This window comes from Patagioenas fasciata, chromosome 7 (genome assembly GCF_037038585.1).
Source record: "Patagioenas fasciata isolate bPatFas1 chromosome 7, bPatFas1.hap1, whole genome shotgun sequence".
NCBI classification, from domain to species: domain Eukaryota; kingdom Metazoa; phylum Chordata; class Aves; order Columbiformes; family Columbidae; genus Patagioenas; species Patagioenas fasciata.
Window position 1 is genome coordinate 34,500,868 of NC_092526.1, and position 23,468 is coordinate 34,524,335.

The following is a 23,468-nucleotide window of genomic DNA, read 5'->3' on the forward strand; positions in this document are numbered from 1 at the left end:
ACCTTCAAAAACAAGGGGTTAGTGTTTTCCACAGTTCTTGGGGGATGACGTTTTACAGAAAAAAACCAACAAACATCACTGGACTTGTGAGAAAATGGCAAGAAGCTGCTAAAACAGGGACTGTTGCCTTCATCTTCCTCTGCTGTATTAAAGCAAACTTACTTGTCTTCTCTTTCAAGGGGCCTTGAAGGCCTTTCCCTTCTTTTTCTCTTTAGTTCAGTATTCAAAGCTCAACCATTGCCTCTGGTTCACTATTGTCATCTTCATTTTTATTTTGTCACCATATCCATCAAATCTCGGCTTGAGGAAGGATCTCAGTGTGTTAGCTAGGAGGTATCTAAGCGGGTATCGAAACAAGGCCTAAACATATTGCTCTCCTCTCTCCTATTCAAAAACATTTTTCAAAAGATGAACAACAAATGGATGTAGTCATAGTAGACACAAGATACATCAGAGAAAATGAGAAAAAGCCAAAAGCCAAGTAGGATTTCTTTCGCTCTTCTCTCCAAAAACTCAAAACTACATCAGTAATACTTGGGCAAACTCTGAAGAAGGTAGCTGGTAACAAAGACAAAAATGACATACTGTAAATCCTGTGTAACTGGAAATCTCAGCTGATCGTGGGCCATATGAGTCCACAACATACTACATCACAGCAACCATGGAGCATGTATATGTTCCATGCAAGGTCTGAAAGTAGAGAGCAAGGTGTTGAGTTCATATACACATATAAATAAAATATTCAGAGCATATGCTATCTAAATTAAAAAAAATATTACTTTTACACCTCTGCTTCTCAACAAATGCTCTAATGCACTGCAGGGGACAGAAATACTCCTCCTTTGCAGGTTTGTCTTTCACAGGCAACAAGGAGAAGAACAATTATAATAATAATTGCAAACTAGACTCCTGTTTACAGAGTGTTTGAACTTTTATCAAATACAGATTTGCACATAAGAAATGTGCAATGGATCTAGGGAGCATTTTATCTAAAGCGCTCATTAACTTGGACAACTGGGGTCGAGGGTGTTTTTGTTGTTGATGCTGTTCTCTCTTTATTTTTCATCATGCAGGCATTTCCTACATCACTATATCGGCACCAGTGTTCTACCAGATCAGCTCCTGGATGACGAGGTCTGCCAAGCAGCTACACAGACAATAAAATACATCGGACTATACTGCTAACCTTCATCTTCAGAGTATTTCATTTGAGCTTCTGAGGCCTCCAAATGGTGAAATCTGACCAGCCGCCACCCAAGCTGACATTTCATTTGCTTCACTTCGTTATTCGTATTAGATGTATTTCCTGGAAACTACTGGTAAGTGACAAATTTTATTTTTTTTTTAATTTAATTTTAAAACAATTACAATTACTCTAACCTGAACACATGCAATCCAGCATGTCAGAATCAGTTCATTTCTACAGTCGCATGGGGAAAGGTTTTAGTTTACTGGCAGCAATGAATCAGTCTTTTTATTTATGTGTGAGTTTGAAAATGCTATACTGTCGTAACTAATAATTTATACGTTTTCCTCATTATCCTTATGAAATATCTGCTCTCCAAAACAGAGCTAATGTAACTCCAGCTCACCGGGAGATGTGCTGTTCCGCGGAGTTCAGGCACCAGAAACACCAGGAGTGAGTTACGGTTCTCAGGGTTTGGTGGTGGTTTCTCCCCCATTCATAGGACTTGCTGAAATATCTTAAGTCAAATCTTAAGTCCCCTAGCAGCTGTTGGTGGGCAGAAGCCCAGCTGTCTAAACTTTATTGGCAGTAAATGTCATTCTTGCACACAAACTGCATGCCTGGAAAACCCAAAGGCGCATCTTGGGCTATCACATCCCATCACGTTCCCCGACGAGATGTGAAAATCGAAATGGAAAACGTCAACAAACTCCGGCCGCGGCGAGGAGCGGGGCATGCCCGCTGACAAGCGTGCCGCAATGACAGAAATGGACTTGGAGTTGCAATTAGTGGCACTGTCATTTTCGGGCGCTCCTGCCAATTAATTAAGCCTGTCAAATGGAAAAACAGCGGCATTCACATGATAATTTATATAGGGAGAGACTAGCCTAGCAAAGCTGCCGCTGCAGCCAACAAAATTCCCTCCGAGCGCTTAAAAAAATAATAAAATAAAAATATAAAGAAGTGAAGCGGGGGGGGAGAGAAAGAAAGTTAAACTGTCCTTGTTATAATTGTTAACTCTGATCGCTCAAGTAGAAGACGGGCTGATTAAAACTCCAAACGAGCCCCTAGCTCGCTTAAATCTCAGAGTCCGGAATGATAGAATCAGAGGAGTTTATTCATACCATTAAGCCCCAGAGAACTTAATTGAAAGAAGAGCATAGCCTGGACCTTGACAAGCGGGAGGTCACAGTAATTGCTGCCGGACATATTTAACATTAAGATAATCAGGCCATTAATTACCCTTTGGATCATTAAATCAGCCAGTTGCAAAATGAAATTTCTGCCTCTATTACTCACTTGAGAGACCACAGGGGTGGCTTTTAATTTATCAGTGAGCTTGAGATACAAAGGACCAGGCTTGGGGAGGAAGGAAAGGGGGAGTAAGGGGGGGGTTTGCTTCAGCAGAGGCAGGAATATCAATCCGCCATGCTTGGTGATCGTGGCAAATTAACTAGGTAAGATAACCTCAGCTTCTAAAGGCAGAAGCTGGGGGTATGTAAATAGATGAGGGCAGACAGGGAGATCAGAGCCTGCACACCACTTAGCAGGATAATAAAGGAAATCATCCTTGATTATCAGTGCTAATTTGGACACTGCCGGTAGCTTGTTATGCGTGTTCTGAGTAGCATTTAATTAATTCAATTGCTTGTTAATGAGGGAAGTGACATGTGGGGAGCAGATGCCACCCAACTGCAGATGGGTTCTGGTCAGCCCTTCACAATAAAATCTTTTTTTTTTTTTTAATTATTATTTATTTTTAAAAACACCCTTCCCCCACCCCTGAAATGGGAAAGGTGTCAAGCATGGAGGAGCATTCAAAAGGCACAAAACACTGACCTCATCAGGCCAAGAATGGTTAAGAAACTAGCCCTGACAATCACGGATAGAGAGGCACCGCTGTTCCCCCAGGCCCTATTTGTAACGCTGCGGCCGTGTGCCAGGAATCGGAGACCAACAGGACCAGAACAGCAATCCAACAGCCAAAAGGAACAAGAAATGAGAGGGAGACAAAACGGAGCATCCTTACAAGATTCAGGATATGCTACTGGAATCTTAACTACTCAGTTTCCCTGGGCTTGCCATTTATCTGTACTGTCTACGATGAAGGAATAATTATTTTTACAAAAAAAGGTGGCATGATTTAATATTGCTCATAGACGTCGCTCCCCAGTTATCCCCCAGAAACCAAACCAGTGCACACTCAGCATAGCGGCCACTAGCTTTGAAATGGCAAACCAGGCTTCAGCTTGGAACTGTAAAAGTCTGCTAAATATAGTTAGGCTGCATAATGTTTTTTCTGACACCATTAAATCCAGTTCATTAGTGAGTGAGGGATCAAACTACATCTTACGTCTTAAGGTGAAAGTCAATTCCAGACACTGTCGGCTCCTAACTCCAGACTTCTCAGGCAGCGTTAAGAACCTCTCTATTTTCTTATAACCTTTGGTAACCAGAATAAACAGGGTGACTGCTATGCAAACAGACTACCTGAGCAAAATTGCAGCAGATGCTCTGACCTCCAAGCTCCATTTAAAGAGCTGCTGCTTGGGGCTGCCTCGGCAGGGCTTAAAGCTATGCCTGAGCTTCTACAAACAGCTCATCCCTCACTTTAAAAATGCATTTACAATGGAGTCGGAGGTTCTTCCTATTTATGAATATTCTCAAAAAGACACCAAAATAGTGGAGCCCTTTAACTTCAAGGTTTGCACACAGCTAATGCAAATATTCAGCATCAACTGAACAGGAGAACAAAAAGCATGGCTGGGACAGTGCCTGGATATCACACTGCTCTTGGCCAGCAGCTTCCAGCTGGTGGAGGTGTCCTTGTTGATGGCACATCCCAGCACTCCCAGAGAGGCAGAGATGGAGACCTTGGGAGCTCTGAGGGTGAGAGTCAGGGAGCAGATAATCACCTCCTGGAGCAGGCAGAGGGATGGCAACAGCTCATCTCATTTGGCAAAGGCCAACACCATCTTAGGAAGCTGACAGCGACAAGCAAGTCTGCAAACCAGAAGCCACATGGGCCAGAATAGTAGGTGAAGAAAGCAAAACACACGAGGTGTGTCCAGAAGAAAGGTAAATGTCTGGTAGGAGATCTACATGCCAGTGCAAATGGCCCTGGAGAAACACGACACAGACTCCTCAGGCTGGCTTCCCCACGTCTCCAACATTCCTCTGCGGAGCAGTTCTGCCCCTGCCCTGCCAGGTTACTCCTGTGTCACACCACGCACTCCAAATCAATGTTTTAAGAGTGTGCTTAAACACTATCAATAGCAATTAGAGCAGGAAAATCCTGATCTCATCCCCAGACCCAGTTAATTGTCGCAACATTGATTTACTCTAATTTGACTTCTCATTCCAAATTAAACCTGTATTACTGAAGGAGGGACCGCAGGCAAACTCTTCCTGCTCACCCTCTCCCCTCTAAGACAATAAATTTAATATTGAATACACTTGGAAAAAACCCAGCAGTTGTTGTAGGATCCATACTGAAAGATCTTTTTCTTTTTTCTCCCTTTTTTTTTTTTCCTCCTTTCCTGCGAGTAATTAAAAGATGCTTTTCTTGACTAATGATCCCCCTGTTTAGAAATGGGAAGTCGATACTCCTTCACCAGCAGTCAGCTCCAATTTGTCACAGGGCTCACGAAGTTTGAGCGGCGGTTCTCAGGGCTGCTGGTAATTGCTGGAACCAATTACCAGCCTTCCCAAGCTGACCTAATCAGGGACCCACGGACACCACCGCTCAGAGGCCAGCTGGTCCCCTTTCACTTCCACGTGCATGTATTCACACCCGTGCTTGGGTATTCTACAGCTTCGCCAACTTTTGGTGCTCACCAGGAGCTGGTGTTTATTCCTCTTTCCTCCCCGTCATCATGTTAACACCCTCAGTGTGAACTCCGCCTCACGCTACTGCTTTACTCCATGCTGCTTCATTGGGGACCCCATCGCACCTGCGGCCCCGTAACCTGCGCTGCCTCCCGGTTTAATGCCAGAGACCATCCAAGGTGTTGCCTTTGATCCAGAGGCACCGAATGACCCAGAGATCTCCTGCTTTTATAAGCTGCCTCTCAGACTTGATGAGACTTGGCAAGTGTTAATGTTAGAGGACATACCTGGGCAATATATCCTTGATGGAAGTAACACGAGTAATGCCTTTTGCTACAAAACTTTCAGGCTTTGAGTTCACACCCTCCAACATCAGAGCCTTTCTGACCTTCAAAATATGTTTTCAGGTTTATCTTTCCCCATGGCTTTCTCGGATAAAGAGTTTCAAAGTAAATTTGAGTGGACTAGGAAAGGGCAGCAGTATGCTATGTTTGATGTGGTTTAAATTTGAATGCTTATCTTATTTTCTAGTGTACAAAATCAAAAAATAAGCTGTACTCGCAGCCTGGCCACAGCTCTGTTTTCAGAAATATTGGTGACATTTTCCCGAGTAAGAACCCTTAACTATGCTGTGACCTAGAGTAGCCATATGGCAACCCCTCCTAAAAAACATGGGTCTCCCTGGGTCTCTGCACCCTCCCCTCTACTCATCAGAAAGATGTGAGATGTCACTGCAGTGATTCAATGATCAGTGCAGACCCCTCCCAAGTGGAAGGGACTGCTTTTGAAACCATGTCAGAGCTTCCAGATTCCTTTTAGTCCAGCATGTAAATGCCCCTCAAGCCTCTCAACCCAAAAGAGCCAGTATCTGTGGAGCGGTCAATCCCCTAGAAAGCCTGCGGGTTTCAACTGATGGCTTCATCTCCAACAGAAAGACAAAACATGAAATGGTGAAACCCATGTATGTCTGATCCCCTCTATGAATGTTTATTAACAGAGGGCCCATCACTGTGCTGACAACTTTTGGTGCTTTGAGGGTGGCACAATGGAGACAGAAGAGTTGAGAGACGTGCCTGTTGTAAAGAAACACGAGAGAAGATTGCATTTACCTAAGGTCTTTTACTGATGCTTTATGTTAAGCCATTGAATCCATTGGAGGAAAGGTTAAAAAAATCTTCTGTTCTTGTGTTTCCAGGACTTTGTTTGCAGGCACAAAGTCTGAGCAAACATGTGGAAAGTCACAGAGGGTGGATTAATGAGTATATGAAGTGGAACTGAAAATGGGAGCGCTATGCAGGACCAATATAAGAAGCAGGGCTGCAGAAGAAGGAGAAACTTGGAGAAAAAAAATGAGAGTGCTTCTCTCTCCCATCTGATGGGGCTTTGGTGACAACTCCTTAAAAAAAGAGCACGTTGAGCACGTGAGCCTCCTCACACAGCGGCTCTCAGACTTCAGTTGATCCCAGAGCCCACCAGCATAGGTAGGAACAGCCCCCCGCAGCTCTCTTCCCCTTCAGGAGTTTTGCCAAACGCTTCCTTCTTTCTTCCCTCAAAGTCCCATGGACTCCCTCCATCCCTCCTCCACCAGAACTCCAAATCGCAGCTTCCTTGTCATAGTTTTACTTGCTTACTTTTTTTTTTTGCCTTATCCCCCAGCAACAAAAAAAGTGGGGGGTTGTTTAACCCCACTTCAGATCATTGTAGCTGCTTCTGATAGGATTCCTTACACAAAAATGCAGACAGCAGTGAGAAAACAGAATGCACAACCTAAATCTAAAGAATTTGAACTTATTTTCTCAGCACATCTTGGACAGGTGGATGATGCTAGTAGAGACCAAAGTAAAGTACAAAAGAAAGCACACACTTTGAAGACCTTTCAGGTATTTAAGTGAAAAATATCCCTTCAGTCCCACCGCAAGCAATGGAAAAAATGGGAGTAGCAAAGCAAGATCACAATTGCTTTGTGGGGAAAGTTTTCACGTAATCTTATTTTTTCTAACAGTGCTTCCTTCACGTAAGTGTGCACTTGGACACACAGATGGAAACGCATATTTATAAAACGAATCTTAACACCTTTTGTTCAAAAATGTTATAGCCTTATAAAAAAAACTTCAATTATGTCCCTGATAAACATAACAGCTGAATATAAACACAATGTGCACAAAGAAGAATTAAAATAAACTCTGACTGTGAAATACAAAGATAACAAGTTGATTTTCTATAAGTTAAGCTCACTTCTAAACATAAAAACCTGAATAATTTAATTCAAATGGATGTCTCTCTTTTAATATGTATCTTAGATTTTTCACTATAATATCTTCATTATGTGTACACTAAAATATTTTTTAAAAAATCCAACTGATTGTATGCCTTTTCCTTTTAAAAGTATTCAGAATTGAGGTATCTCTCCAGTTCATCTCAGTAATAAGGAGCAACATATATATATTTGTTGGGTGCAACACTACAAGATCTCTGGATGAAAGTAATACTAATGACTGAAAGGCAGCTATAAGTTGATTTCCACCTACACAATGAAATAATTATATTAGTTATCTAATAATATAAATGTATACAGCAGACATACAGTTTATGTATGAACAGAACCTCTGTGCAGGACTTTCTGAACATTTTTATATGCATAGTCATTCATCTAAGTAGCCTGATTAATGTACTGGCTTCATTCTCGAAGATGAACCAAAGGTGGCACCACAAATTCATTTTTCAGTGCTAACGAAATAATGCAATAAGAAATAGTTGACTTTATTCCAGACAACAGTACAGATCTACTCCTGCACCATAGGAGGTGGCCCAGGTATGCACTCCCAGATTGCAATTTCACTTGATGTGGTACTGGAAAAAGCAGGATCCAGAGATACACATAAACAAATCAGAATATAATTCCCTCTGTTTGATTTCTCTCACATGCAAACACCGAGAGCGAAACCTCCACTGTATCACTTGCTACCTCAGATACCGGCTGCGCCCCTGGAGCTCACCCAAAGATAATGGTAACGCGCTTCTGAAGAGAACTTCAAAGGTTGGCCCAGCCGTGCAAGGTGGTCCAGAAGGTCCTTCTCCTCCTAAACCCCCCCGCTGAAATGCAGTCTGCCAGAGGTCACCCTGCTTCCCCCAAGCCAATCCCTTAGGTAAAACCAGTAGCACTTACATCTCAAATCTACTAAAATCAGGAAAGTATTTTCAAAACATCTTTCTTTGACACTCATCAGATCAATTAAACATTAAAAACCCCAGCTTTTGGTAGGATAACATATTGCAGAAAGAAGATTTTCACTGTGTTGAGCTATGAGAGGCAAGTATAACATACTGTTCTAATAGGAAATACATCCCTCCACCAACTTATGGTTTCACATATATCACATAAAAAAAAAAGTAAGCAAGTCCACAGTGAGCAGAAACTTTGAACATCACGAGAACCAAAAGACCTGATGGCTAGGTACAAATTCCTGGTGAATTTGAACTACTGAAAGCAGATTATTCATCGCAAACTGACAGTCCAAGACCCAGGTACTTTGTTGCCGACCGAAACAAAGAAACGCATTACACTATAATTTAGATTGAGGAACAACCAGGCGGGAGGTTTCAATCTCCTGCTGTTTTGTCAGTCATTCAATTGAACAAAAAAATTGTACAGCTGCTGAGGAAACCTTCACAAGAGTGAAAAAGTAACGGGGTCAGGCAACTTTTGACATGTGTTCTTCCTGGGCATGCAGTGAAGATACACACCTAATAATTTTCACAAGGTGTACTCCAGGGGAGAATTTTAGAAGTCCATGTTGTAAAATGTGGTAAAAACCCTATCACCTCTAACTGTAATGCCAAAATGAGGATTTATGTACCCAAAGCTTGCAGCATCCTGCCTGCCCGCTGCGTGCCGCGGTGAGATGGAGCAAGCAAGCCTACCTGGTGGAGTCCGCTGAAGGTTTCATGTGGCCCTGGCTGCTCTCCTCCCAGACGCTGTTTGCCAGCTCGTTCCCGATAGAAGACATCACCTTGATGAGCTCTATCGGCCAGTCATCCAGGTCGAGGGAGCGGACCCGGGAGAGGTGAGTGCCAAGGTTTCGGTGTATACCTGAGCATTCGATACATATGAGGGCTCCCAGATTCAAGCTGGCCCAGTCGGGGTCTACAGGAAAAAGGACACAAGCAGTTAGTACAATGAAACACCAAACAAAACCTTCTGGTTAATGTCTGTGGATAAAGATTTTAGGAAAAAAACGCAGGTGTCCTATCCAAAAGCACAGCTGGGAGGTCTTCCAGTAGGGTCAGTTTTGCCCTGTGGAGATACTAACCCTTTTGAGAAGCCCTCAAGGAGTAGAAAAAAACCCAGTGCGTGTGTGTGGGTGTCTCAAAAGATGTATCATTCAATCTCCAGTCCAAAGAAAAATATGAATTGGGGAGAAAAGAAACAAAGAAAGTATAAACGCAGTGGCAGGTAGCTGATGATGAAGTCGCGGAGAAATCCCCTCCTTGGGAATCTAGAGCCACTCATAGCCAATTAGAAGGGAAAAAGGAGGAAAAAAAAAAAAGAGCGACTAGATACAATGTCTCTGTTGCTAACTATATCAACTCCCTTAATAACCATCTATATCATCACCTGCATATGGCTTTTACATCTAACACACTATGGGGTATGTTTTCATCTCCAAGATCAGGGAGATAAGTACTAAGATGAAAATGTGATACTTTGAACAGTCTCAGTTTTCGTGTATGAGCCAGAAGGATTCCACCGACACACACACACAAAATAACCCGCAAACTATAAGGCTGTGACAAACCTGACAAAAGCCGGGAGATTCAAAGTCGTTTCCCAAGACGGCTCACTTTCGTTGTCACTGCGCTGTGTTATTTAAATCTAGATTTGTATGTATGAATCGCCCTCTCTCCAACAAACATTCATTTTAACAAAAATGCAATGAAAGACGTATGGGAGGAATTTTTGATGTGTTTTTTTTTTATTACCCCCTGCTGTCAGATCTTTTTTGCCTTGCCTTACCCTGGGTCTCCTGAAGAACTAGTGGCTATCACTAATGCCAAGCAGGAAAATGCGATTAACTGAGAGGGCAGGCAGTTTTTATTCAAATCTAAATAAAATTTAAACCTGATAGAAAATTAATTTCCAGTGTCCTCTTCCATTTGGGGAAATTTAATCCAAAGACTCATTTACACCCTATGTAACTTGAAATTGAAAAGTTGTTTATGGCAGCTGAAATATGTTTCCTAGTTCTTTGCCACATCACATTTGGACCAAAAAATATGAGAAGAAAGCAGTTAATTCTAATTGCAAAGTCCAACATTTCATTGAAATGATTGACATTTTTTAGTCAGTCCTTTTAAAAAAATCTAAAAACATCCCCAACAGCAAAAATCCCCCAGCTTATTTCACTTGAGCAGAGCAACAGATCTTTTGCTTAAAAAGTTCCTGCCCATACCAAGTGTTGTACTAGAAATACACAGCATTTCAGATCTCCAAAAGAATAAAGTGAGACAAAATTCCTGCCTGCTTTCCAAGTCCTTGGTAGGACAACCATGACAAACCCCTTTCCCACACCAGTTTTGGCGTCTTGCCAGTGGGGGAACCAGTAGTATATTTGAAACACACTAAAAATCCTGAAATATTATTTGTCAGTAAAAGCTTAAACGGAGTAGATTATAATTTAAAATTTGCAAATTGTGACTTGGAATGAAATCTCTGTCCCTGACCTGCAAAGGCCATGGTTATCTTCACAAAAATAAAAAGTGCAATGAGCTCAAAGAAGCATGAACTCAGAGTGAAGCAAGATAAAAAGTACCGATTAATATTTTTCCAATTATTTTAACAAAACTTATGCTAAGGATCTCTCGAATACCTCTGTGTACTTGAAGCCCATCTAGTCTATATTTTACTGAATAATTTTTTCAAGTAGTCACCTCCTTCTAATTGACAGTGGTGGTAAGATGCAGTAGTCCACCAAAGCCATAACCAAGAAGTGAAATGAAATTTTATCAGGACAGTATTTTAAATTTCAACAATCTGACAACACACAGCTGAGTTTGAAGGTGTCAAACTAAGATAAACAAGTGTTGAACTCATTATAGACGTCCAGTGAAAAAACAGACTTATTCATCTTGTTTACACCTGAATAACAAAGAACAAGACAGGGCTCTGATGAGGAGCCTGGACAAGTGGCATCATTTGATGGATTCTGGGAAAAAACCTGACCTGATGTCACTTATGACATTGGTTTCACTGTGTACACACGAAAAATTGTTTTCAAAAGGATGCATGCTAGACCACATTAGTCACCACCCACCAATTATTAAGGCAAGTTATAGTGAACTACATGCTCAAGTATGTCCTTGTTTGGAATTCACTGCTCCTACTTGTATCTTCCTTTTCCAATATCTGATTCTTTATAAATCTCATGCTTGAAAATTGTTATCACTGATTTATACAGAAAAGAACCACACATGGTTAGTAAGCCACAACTATTCAGGCTTTTTTTTTTCCTTTTTTTATTTTTATATTTTTTTCCCCCAAGATAATAATCGAAAATCAGCTCCCTTTTCCTGCTGATGCTAGCAGTATGCTCAGAACACTTACAATCACACAGCAGACTGTTCTCCAGTATGCATACATCCAGATTTGATGGTAAAAGAAAGAAAGCCCATTCAATGCAGTTAGAGGTGCTATAATGCTTATTTCCCTTTGTTTTACTTACAATTAATCAAAAAACCATGAACTTTTTACATCACTGAATATTACCAGATTACAATTGTCAGCTATCCCTATTCTTAAAGGTGTTTCGTTCTCTTCTTTTTTAAAAGCCTCCTCCCCACTTTGACTTGCAACTCAATCAGACTGATTATTTGAAGGTGGAAGCTCTTTGAAGAACTCTTTTAGGAGAATAACCCCTTCCTCACCATCTTCTCTTCCCTTTGGACAGGAGGTTGCTGATGCAAGGCTTTGCCATGCTAAATCCTGACAAGTTCAGCAGAGTAGGGAGGAAGAGAAGAGCCAGGAAAAGAAGGAGAAGCAGGAGGTGAAGGCATCTTGCAAAGAGTTGCAGCAAAGGAGCGAAAAGTTAAGGTTTTTTTTTCCTCTATTCTGAATATAAAATGGAATCTTGTGATGGGTCTGATAGGCTTGCCAGGGCCACCCAAATTATTACTTCAGTATTTGGTAAGTTACTAGACTCCTGAACTAGAAAACTCATGGTGAGACTTTCCCTCTTAAAGTACTCCTGGTTTTCTTCTAGAATAGAAAAGACCTAATATTCCATGCTCTCCAGATATCTTAAAAGAGTGATTCATATTTACCCCCTGGTTTGCTCTTTAAGTACTAAGGCTGGAAGAGCTAAAATCCTTTGGGGACAGAAACTTAGCTGGGTTTGCCTAAGAAATCTGATTAACTTCAGTGCCTTCTCCAGACAGAAGTCAGCACCGGGACTCCCATGCTCTGGGAAAAGGCAACATCAGTTTCCTTCTGAGACATGAAAGGAGATCTCCTTGGGCAAAACCCCCAGCACTTAAAGACCACTTTGCCTTATCTATTACTCTGGGATGGGAACATTAAAAAAAGGACTTTGAAAAACTTTAGGCTGAGCTTGCCAAAGGACCAAAGGCTGGCACCACAGAGATGCTGCTGGTACTGCTGCTGCTGATTAACATACAACAAGGCAGAAATCCCCTGGTGAAACAAAGTGCTGTGATGAAGTGCTAAAAAGGCAACGAGCTCTAGAAAGAGGAAGAATCAGACTTCTGAAGTGGAAGATTGATGGCTCTTGAATAGAGCTGAGGGACAGCAACATCTCTTGTCCCTTTGCTCCCAAACATCTGGCTTTGTGAAGATGCAAACTACGTAAGCTTTCCATAAGAGCGCTGGTGTTTGTGATGCTAAAAGCTCTGGGGGTGAGGACTTGCCCAGGAGAGGCAGAAAGGGAAAGAAGGAAGTAAAGCAAAGCTCGGCGGAAAAAGGAGCAGGCTGAAGTTGATCTCACGCGAGTGTTTACATTTTAAGATACATCGCTTTGGAAATATCTCACACTTTTCAGAGGGAAAGACAGTGGCCTTATAACCATGGAGGTCAAATAGCAAGAAGAGTTAAAGAGGGTACAAATCGTCTCCAAAAATACAAATATTTAAGAGGTTTCCATTCAGATTCCAAAATCACCCCTCCTTCCCCAGAAGCTACAGAACGGAGTGTTGAGGGTTGCCAAAAAGGGCAGTCCTACCCTGCCCTCTCCCAGAAACATGTTCTTGGCACATCCCTTCTGCTGTCACCGTGAATGCATGGGCAGCTTGTCCCATGAAGCAACCTGGAAGAAAACCAACCCGGCCAAAATGGGAAAAAGAGGAAAAAAAGTGACCAGTAGGCAGGGTCCAGGAAAATGCCACTCAGAGCTGTATGGACAGACAATTGGTACCACTCCCACTGCGGTCTGCTCACAGTGACTACTTCAAATGAGCTAAATATACATTCAGGTTGCTTGAAGAACTCATCCTTCTCATATACAGCACAGCATCTTGTATGACTTTCACTTGAACTATATCAAAACTTTGGTGTAAATCTGAATGACTACCATGTTAGTATGAAAGAACACCAATAAATAAGGATGACTTTGGGCTGTATATTTTAAAATACCAGCCAAAGCATGTTTATTGCATGCTGGATTACTAGCCAGTGGAACGTAAAGACCTTAATTTATCAATGTTGCCATTATTTCCCTCTGTCTGTGAAAGTCCCTGTGAAATTGCTCTTTGGGATCTCCCTCCAACAGGTCAACAAGCTGTTCTGGCAGCATCCCAGCCCTGGTGCTCAAAGCCCAGCCCAGCCAGGGGTCACATCCCCGCGCGCTGAACCGCTGGGGACAGGGCAGCTGCCTTTCTTCTTGACCCATCTCCTACGGATGGCATACGAGGATCTGACAGTTTACAAAAGCAGCAATTAAAATCAGTCTGTACATGAAGCGCATTTTGCTGGTATGGACTGGAAAAATCTTCTATTTTATTTTAAACGGTTGTTATTGTGTTAACCACCTTTTCTTAAAGCCTTCTGTGGATGAGGTAGGCAACAACACATCTGTTTGGCGGGCAACCGGATCAGCTAAATTGCTGACTATACAGACAGAAAATTAGTTGTGTAAAAGCACTTGTGCTTATGTATGAATGTTTGTTTTAAAGTTAACTGGGATGTTAGAATGCCTTACACCAGTAGTCAAAATCCTAAATGGCAAGTCTTAAAAAAAATTATACTCAAAGAAAAATAAATGAATATTTTTCCATTTTAAGCACATGTAAAAATCACAAGAAAAGTTCTGACTTTCAAATATCAAAGAAATAAAAATGCACAAGTTCTCAATCCTCCTTCTTCTACAACTAATTGCTTTAGAGGAAGAGTACTTCCTTTTTGTGGCTTTGTTGCAAACCCCTGGAACTAAAGAGCACCAGAATAATGACCTCAGCTGGGGTTAGTGAGGTGAACCGCAGCTCAAAGTATTATCGAGAACACTTCTCTGAACGCTATGTTTTAAAAAATATCTAAAAAAGGGAAAGAAACATAAAGGGGAGAAAAAAAATATCCCAAATCATTTTTCTAGTATCCAGATATAATGAGCAATGACTTTGGTTTCTTCTGACAAGTAATCCTAAAAAAAAAAGCAAACGAAAAACCAAAAAAACACCAATCAAGCTGTACCTCTTTGAAAATATTACCATGGCACACATGGCCCCTCCACACAAAGTAAGAGGAAAATAGAAGTAACTGATGTCAAACAGCAAACTTCTTTTTCCTCTTCTTCAAAGGAAAGTGAAGAAATGCTGACATTTAAAGTGGCATGTGAAACAACAAGAAGAAAAAATTAGGATGCATCTGACACAGTATATATTAAATACGAATTAAAATAAGCCTGATTAAGTAAACTCCATAATGAAGAAGAAACGTGCAGACAACATCTGGAACATAATACTGAAAAAGACAAAGCCTATGGCAAGCGTTCACCTAAGTCTCGGCCAAGAAGTTGTTTCAGCCAAGGGCAGAAGTCAGTTTTCTGAAGGCAGGTCTCCGTACTTACTTTGTGCTTCACAGTCCACACAGTGGGAATTGCCTCTGATGTTCCTGATGGACTGAAGGGCCATGGCCTCGTTCTGACTCGTCAGACGGGACTGTGGACACATAAAGAAATGCATAAGCAACAAATTAGAACCCAATAAAATTAGATAAAACAACTGTCAGCTGAACGAACGGCAAAACCCAAAGCTTAGACCAAGAATGAATGAACGTGATCAAGGACCCTAAGAATCCTTAGTTTGCTTCTGAAGACATCGTGATACTTTGGCATGCACAAGCACCGCAAGTCTGTGCTTGCCAAGTAGGGACTTCTCTTTGTTACCGTGTTTCTTGACAGCTCAGGATTTCTCCCAGGGCGCTCTCCACCCTGGGCAGGAGCTCCCAGCGCTTTGAGGTCTCCAGCCTGGATTCTAACAACTGTGGAGACCACACAGAGGAAAATCAAGCTTGAAAATCAACCCTGGTGTTCACAAGAACTGTAGTCACAGTGTAGGTTTGGTTCTTGAGATAAATTAGGTAAGAGTATTATTTTATAAAATCAATTTCTTTTATTGATGTGTATGCTTTTGCTAATGAAGACTAAGGCATGGTTTGCAAAAGCAACTGAAACCTTTTTATCATCAAAAGGTCAGATTTACAGACAGCTCCCATTTAAATCCTCTCCATGTTGTCCGGCCAATGACCTCTACTTGGACCTGGAAAGACTGTCACGATGTACAAAAAGTTCAGCTCTACCCAAATGAGCTGTCTTGTGGGCTTTCTGAGAAGAAATTTGTTAGCTGCAGCACATGATGGACTCTTTGCAATGAACTGATTTAAACAGGATGAGGACCAGGTCTTAAGTATGGCCATGTGGGGATATGTTCTCCTGATCTATCCATAGGACACCTACTAAACCTCTCCAACCAAATGCATTTTGCTATTTAATCTAGTACTTCTGACATGTTTTGAAACCTCAGTAATATTTGAGAGAAAGAAAAAAACCTTTCTAAGTATCATAGTGGGTTTAATATACAACCCAAAAAGCTCCCTGTACATGTAAAATCTTATTAATTGGTTCTCCCCTTTCAAAAGAATATTTAATATACACAAAGGCCAATCCACTCTGTGGGTACTGCATAGTAAATATTACCACCCACTCTTTCCTCTTTTGTACTAGTAATTTTATATAGGTGTTAATGTACAAATTTCCTGTATTGTGCTCCCTTAACTTATATAGTTGAATATGTAAATCCATGAAAGGCAAAAAACCCACGATCGGTGTTTTTTCTCTATCTCAGAAATACGTGTTGGAAATGAATACATTTTTAAACAATATGGGAAGTAAATTATATCATGATGATGATAATTACTGATGTCTGATCTACCCTGGCAGCAGGCATTCATTTCAAAATACGAGTCTCCTCCTCACAATAGAAAAATCATTAATGACATCTTGTTAGGTAGATAATGTTATAGGATCTATATGTCTGAATACTCCTCACTTCTCTCCCTCCACTACCACTCAACACTTTGCTCACTAGTTGTGAAGTGTTTGCAAACACAGACTCAAGAAGCAGAAGCTCTCCTGCCCTTACAAAAATGAGCAATAGCTGAAGAAGTCTCAGATTTTAAACATTTATTTACATTTTGACAGGAAAGAAGAACAAATTACTTTTGGCATCATATGGAAGCACTGCAAGGCAGAAGGCCTGTTCCTCTCCAGCCATGTTCATCTTCCCCCAAAAAGTTTTGATAAACTGTTTCAGGATTTGCTTTCTATTAGTTGAGGCACAAAACCATAACAATATTAATTCAGTGTAACTAAAGAAAAATTGCACACAAGCTTCATAAAGCAACAGACACAAAAGCAACAGCTTAGTTTTGATTCCTGTGATTCCTTCTTCACAACAAAGTCTTAACGCTGAATGTTACTGCACATTTCTGGTTATGTCAACCAGAATGTTTAGTTAAGTTTTGCCATGCAGGAGAGCTCAGTAGATTTAACTAGAGATTTCACTATTAAATATGCTGGTTTGGGGATCTGCCTCCACTTTTCTCCGAGTCAGGCTTTTCCTAAAGTGTCTTGTGCAGCCCTCTAGCCTGAAACAACCCTGAATCTGCAGCTGTGACTGCACTATACAAGTCCATGACCACACCCTGAGATTCAGTCCAAATCCTAAGAGCAACACCAAAGGCAAAAAAGATAATCCAGGAACTTCGTTAGCTCGTTGCTGTAAAAAATTACCTGTAAAAGAGGCTACAGCACCAGCTGTCTTGAAATATCCAAGACACGCATACAGATCTAACACTGCTCCGTCACGTGCCTAATACCTGCATGTCGCTAGTACAGGTTTAAAATTCAAAGTTCCTGATTATGCTTTCATTTCAAAGCTTAACCCATTATTTTCGGTATTACTTTGTGTACCATACCTTGTTCTTGCTGCTCTCACATGACTGTAAACTGGCCAAGATCTGACTCTCTATGGCTTGTACCCACGCATCTCTTTCTTCATATGTGGTAGCTTCAAAGTGCCAAGTCTGGCCAGTGAGAGAGACAATGATAAACTCAAAGTTTTCTTCTTGTTCTGAAAAAAACATGCGACAGGAAAAAAAAAAAAAATAAGTTTAGGGATATCAATAGCTAGGCCTAAGTAATCTTGGTTGATGAGCATTTCTGCAATGTAAAAAGCAAACAGGTCTGGACATTGAGATCTGAGGTTAGATACACCCAAATACCCTGCAGCTGCACAATGCATCAGAAAACGACCTCTGGATCCATTGCTTTTTCTCTCCAAATGTTATGTAGATAAAGTACTGTTTTGGGTAAATATTCAGTTCCTGCTTATGCTTGTGGTTTTCGTATTGAGCCTATACCTTTCCTGAACGCAAAGCAGCTAACAAGCATAATTTGGATTTAAACCGGAGGTGCTAAGACCTATGTAATGTAACAAATGAAGTGTGTCACAAAATAACTTAAAAGATGAATGAACTATAAAGAGTCAACAATACAGAAAATGTGACAATTTACCCTCTTCCTTCAAACACTTTTTTACATGTACAGATGTATTAAAAGTGGATGTGTGCATTTTCTTGTCTACAGCAAAAATACATTGGGCTGTAATACAGGATTAAAATCAGTTCAACCTATTCAACATTCATGTGCGACATGGGAGATGAGACAATGATCAGAGGAACTAGCAGAAAGGGTCAATGAAATATCCTTAGGGCTACTAGAGTATAAAGACAAATATTCAGGCCAGAGGACGGCAGTGTATGAAAATACCAGCAGAACTGAACTAAACGGACACACACTCCACCTACACATGGGACACAGAAGTCAAATTAAAAAAAAAATAAATAAAAAAAATCAAGGAAGTTGAAACAGAGTGAATGGAATTGGGAAGGGCAGGCATGAAGCATGAAAGGAACAGAATAATAGAGCACAAAGTTCTGGTGAACATCAGCCATAATGGGCCTTGGAAAGAGCATTTACATCTGCTTCTCTGATAATGACTTACTATATATTCAGAGCCATGAAACTCCTGCGTTACCTTAGCTTTGCATGCTTATGGATGACAAGTGACAAATCTGGCACTAGCTTTAACGACGGTACTGCTGCTCACTGGCAGTCATTTTCTCAAAGTGTAGGGCAACTGGTTTTATTTTATAAACTCCATGCTACCAAGGCGAGCACCTACACTGCTTTAATGAAGCCTCAAAAAACAGCAGGTTATTTTGCACCTTAGAGGTGAGAATAAACATGGAGGTGAAGGTTATTTTCATGTGCATGAGCTGCATGAACCAGCAGTTTTACTGAAAAAAGTAGCATGTGGGATAAGTGGGGAAGAAAAAAAACAAAAGAGAAATGATGCAACTGTACAATATAACTACTTTTCACTCTAGCAACACTGTGTTAAAAACAAACATGTAGAATCATTATCCAAAACGCTATGATTAAATAATGGAAAAAGTCATATTTATCAAATGGAGCTTTCAAGAGTTTATGAGAAAGATGGAAGAGGAACCATTCAACGATGTAAGAAATTACATTCAGTCCTGTGCCCTGTCTCCTCTGGAACAGCACAGCTATCATCTTCTGCAGCAGCCCCTTGTAGAGTCCAGTCTAAGATATTTATTTTTCTTGGGCTTTGCAGTGGCTTCTAAGAGATAAAACTTCGTGCTCCCATACACCATTCTACATAAGCCAAAGGCCTGAAGGAGCTGCCTGCTAGAGCCCACACTCCTTTTCAAGCAGGGTGGGGGGCTCATAGGGATGCAAAGATACAGAACTGCGTGACAAGAGAGGAGACTTCTCCAGCACATGTGGCAGGGCTGTCTTCTCAATGCATAACAATTATACGTGGTATATAGCTAATACTCAACAAGTATATACATTGCATCTTCAGAGAGATAATCCTGCACTAATCCTGTACCAGTTCATCCCAGCATTTAAGTACTAGGCGACTTCACAGCATTACAATTCCAGACCTTAAAAGAAATATACACAATCACAATGCAGCATTACTGAATGCTCCTGTCTCCTGTTTGCTGATAATGCTGATTATATACATGAAGCTGGTTTGCTCAGGAAGGGCTTATGAGAAATTAACTCTGCAATTCAGCCAGCATGCCCTCTAAAAGGGAGGTTCAAACATTGTCCTTGCAGCAGTACCTCTGCAAGCTTCATTTTCCAGAAATGCTACACAGTTATCCCCCTGCTTATGGGAGACCTACGGCAGGGGACACAAATCCGGCTGTTCAGGTGACAAGTGCAATTTGGGAAACACCTCCAGCCGTTTCCAGTGGTTGGTCTTTTATACGCCAGTCTCCTTTTCCCAAAGGAGCAGCTCCTGTGTTTCATCTCCTGACGTTTTCTGCTGTGACCAGCTGGCACTGGTGACAGAAGCTGCAAAGATCTTGCACAGCCTTTGTGGCTCTGGATTGCAAAGTCCACGTAACACGTTGGCGAGTCTGTCCCAGGACAGCCCCACCGTTGGTTCCGATGGCTGCAGCACATTTTAAGGCTGGAAGGATTTGTGTTTCATCAGTAAGTTAACTGAAAACTTGGTCATCACTGATGTTATATTAAAACCATACAAGTTTTCACTCTCTGATACCACCGAAGATTCAGATGAAAAGCAACTGTGCCAGTTGAAGATGTGTTCAATAATATATTTTTTGCTTAAATACAAGATTGTGGCTTTGGTTTGTTCATTTTTGTTTTTGCAAGTACAGTTGTGAAACAAAGCAGCAGTGCCTGCTCCACATCAGCCACAGCGCAATGCCTACAGAAGATGAGCAGCGAACACGCACATCCTTAACCACCACACACACGGACAGGACGATCCTGGCAGCATAATGAAATTGTTCAGTTTTACTCTTCAGTAAAATTATAGGTTGTGCTATTTAAATCCCTGTGAGCCCAATCACAAAATTTTATTAAACAGTTTTCCACGTTTAACAGTTATTCATAGAAAGGTCCACTATAATAGTATTTTAGCACCATCAACCTGTCGAAATCAACCTGCCCAATTACTCCAAACTACATTAATAACACCGGATATTACGCTAATTGCGTCCAGTTTCTATGCAGACGAGGTCCCGTGGGGCTAATTTTGCATCCTCATGGGCAAGCAACTCAGCCATCAACCTGATTTCACTAGGAATCCCTCCTCATTACACAGGTCCAGGCTGTCAAACTTTTTTTCTAAAAAAAAAGGTTAATGGGCCAATCAGCCATCAATTATTTCCTGGAAAGCCAGCAGACAAAGGGTTAAAGTGCAAAGAACCAGCTGCAACTGATCTCCATTTGGAAGTTACTATCAACAGGAGATGTCTACAATTTTGTTGTTGTTTGGTTGGTGTGTGTATATATATATACACACACATATTTAAGTGTAAAGGGTGGCTAGGATGGGAAATGAGCTGAAACTATAAGGTTAGGATGATACGGAACCTAAAGCTTAAGTGATTATTTTTTTTTTCAGAGAACCAGTGCCAGTGGGCATGCAATCCTTGAATTTTAGGAAAGTCACCACACCATGATAACCTACACACCACTTCCCAGAAGCTATAGGGTACTGTTGTTTATGCTGCACATATTGTTTTCACCATCATCTTTTCATGGTGAAGTTACTGCATTTAACTCAAGATTTATTTTGCTCTGCCAGAAGACAGACGCTGCTACAGCCCACCCACTTATGGAAAACAAGATATAAGATTTCTTAGAAGCAAACGATTGTGCAAGGAAAAACAAACATTTAGGCATGGTCTCACTGCATTCCCATACCAATGCCTTTGTTTATTGTATGAAACAGAGATCAGATTCAGAAAACTACACTGAAAATAGCGACAGGATACAATTAGTCTGTAACTTGTTCCAGAGAACTCAATTAAGTCGACTAAAATGTAGGGAAAACACATGTCCAGAAACAGTTATGACTCTGGTGTCCTGTAAGAGCCATTTTAAATGGTGTGCGTATATCAATTTTTTTTGCAATTTCCGCTTCCCACATCTTTTATTCTCAATATTAAGAACTGCATAAATTGACACTGACACCTTGCACCAGCGGTGGGTAACCACAAACACAGTTTGACATTAACAGAAGACAAAGGCCCCTTTCCACCAGGCACTCTATGGTCAGAAATTATATCCATCACAAAAGTTTGCTTTTAAACAAAAAATATTTATATTTTCCCACGGGTATAAAACAAAGCCTTGCCAGGCTTACTGCATTTTTTTGTAGGCATACGTGAGTATTTTGAAAGAATTAGAAATAAAACTGCATCTTCTGGCTTCCAACCAACCTCTCACCAGATGCCAGAGTGTGCATTTGCATCTTTGTCCAATGGAGTTTTCATCAGACGATCCTGGTGCTGCTGCTAATTGATAGTAACTCACCGTGCACATTTGGTGGATGATACCACTTGCACAGGAAACACTTTCCAGAAACAAGAGGTCAAGTGCAGAACCAAAAGATTCTCAACGGCATATTTCAAACACCTGTGAAGCACCTTCAAGAGCTGAGGTTACAGCTCGAAACCCAACCAAGCCTGCCTCAAGTAACACTGAGACCTGTTTAAACTCCCTTTTTATCATGCCCTCCTTCCTCTCTCAAAAATCTCTTCTGCTCAAGCACCCTTCCATAATAACCCTTCATCTTGTCAAAGGATGGGAATGAAAAACTTCTGAGGTGCCCTAGCAATCAACGTTAGATGTTTACAATATACAATTTGTTTACAACAAAGGCACATGTTATTTACGTACTGTATAATGTTAACTATCATTACCTTCTGCCACTTGGTGTAAATTATCCCTGCAAGTTGGAAGATAAGTATATTTATTAGCAGCATCAATTAATGAAATATTTGTGCCATGTCCCACTGGGCATGACTATGCTAATAATTCTCTCCCCTTTCCAAACCCAGTGTCTAAATCTAATTAGTTTTGAAAATCAACCCTATCAGGACAGTATAGCTCTGCTATCAGTTGCCCACAGCTCTTGATAAAGGTTGTGTTCCACTGGAAGAATTTTTCAGTGGTGCTGCTTTATATCGCTACACGTGAGTGACAAACTGGTGATGAAAGGCGGGTTTCTAGCTCAAGGGACTAAGCACCCCTCGCCATATGTATTTGTTTTATTTGGATGCCAAGACGTGGTTTGAAAAATCCATGCAGTAATTTTTAAATGCTGTTCACATAGTACAGAAGTCTACACTTGCATTAGTTGTTTCCTAACACATTTCAAGGCTGCGGTTTACTTTTTAAATTACACATGTTTCAAAGCTGCAGAGCTTGCTTAACCAAGAGGCATTGCAAAGCACAGTGTATTGGGCAGAGCTTATCTCGGGTGCTCCAAACAGCTTCCCTCTCCATCTGCCGTGGTGAGCAAAAGTGAACTTTCTGCACAGGAACAGCACCACAGCACCAAAGGCATCACTAACTTTTTAAAAAAAGGAAGTTTGGGAGCTAATGTATATACAGAATATGCAGAAGGAAAGTTTTCCATGACAGCCTGGCAACTCTGACGCAGGACTGTTTGACATGTCACATATGTAACTTGAAGAGTGGAAAAACGAGGATTTAATATCTTTATGCGTGTTAAACCGTAGCACGCAGAGCACAGCCATTTAATTTTGTAACAATATTTCTTTCCCCTCTGCTGCAAAATCTGCTTATATAGGAAAAATAATTCTGTATTTTAGTAACAATGCTGTAACAGCAGGTACAAGCTACTCCAGCTTTTCTTAAAACCAGAGTGGGGTCTGTTTTAAGTGTAACACACTCATACCACATACTTTCCCCATAGAGAATCAAAGGGTTGATTAAAGCCTGGCCGCCTGCAATAAGGAGCGGGTGGGACTTTTTCATTTGTCAGCGGCTCCCTATGCTTCATATGCAAACAT

The 23,468-nt window shown here is 41.0% G+C and overlaps 1 protein-coding gene across 12 annotated transcripts in view; it reads right to left on the reverse strand.

Annotated features, from left to right (window-relative positions):
- The window catches only part of AGAP1 (ArfGAP with GTPase domain, ankyrin repeat and PH domain 1), a 374,152-nt gene that overhangs the window by 35,926 nt on the left and 314,758 nt on the right, over window positions 1–23,468 (reverse strand). For all 12 annotated transcript variants that reach the window (XM_071811326.1, XM_071811327.1, XM_065841627.2 and 9 more), the window contains 3 exons: window positions 17,493–17,647; window positions 15,085–15,175; window positions 8,936–9,158 (listed from right to left, as the gene is read on the reverse strand). In XM_071811326.1, coding sequence (XP_071667427.1) covers window positions 8,936–9,158; window positions 15,085–15,175; window positions 17,493–17,647 — 469 coding nt within the window. The remainder of the gene's footprint in view (window positions 1–8,935; window positions 9,159–15,084; window positions 15,176–17,492; window positions 17,648–23,468) is intronic.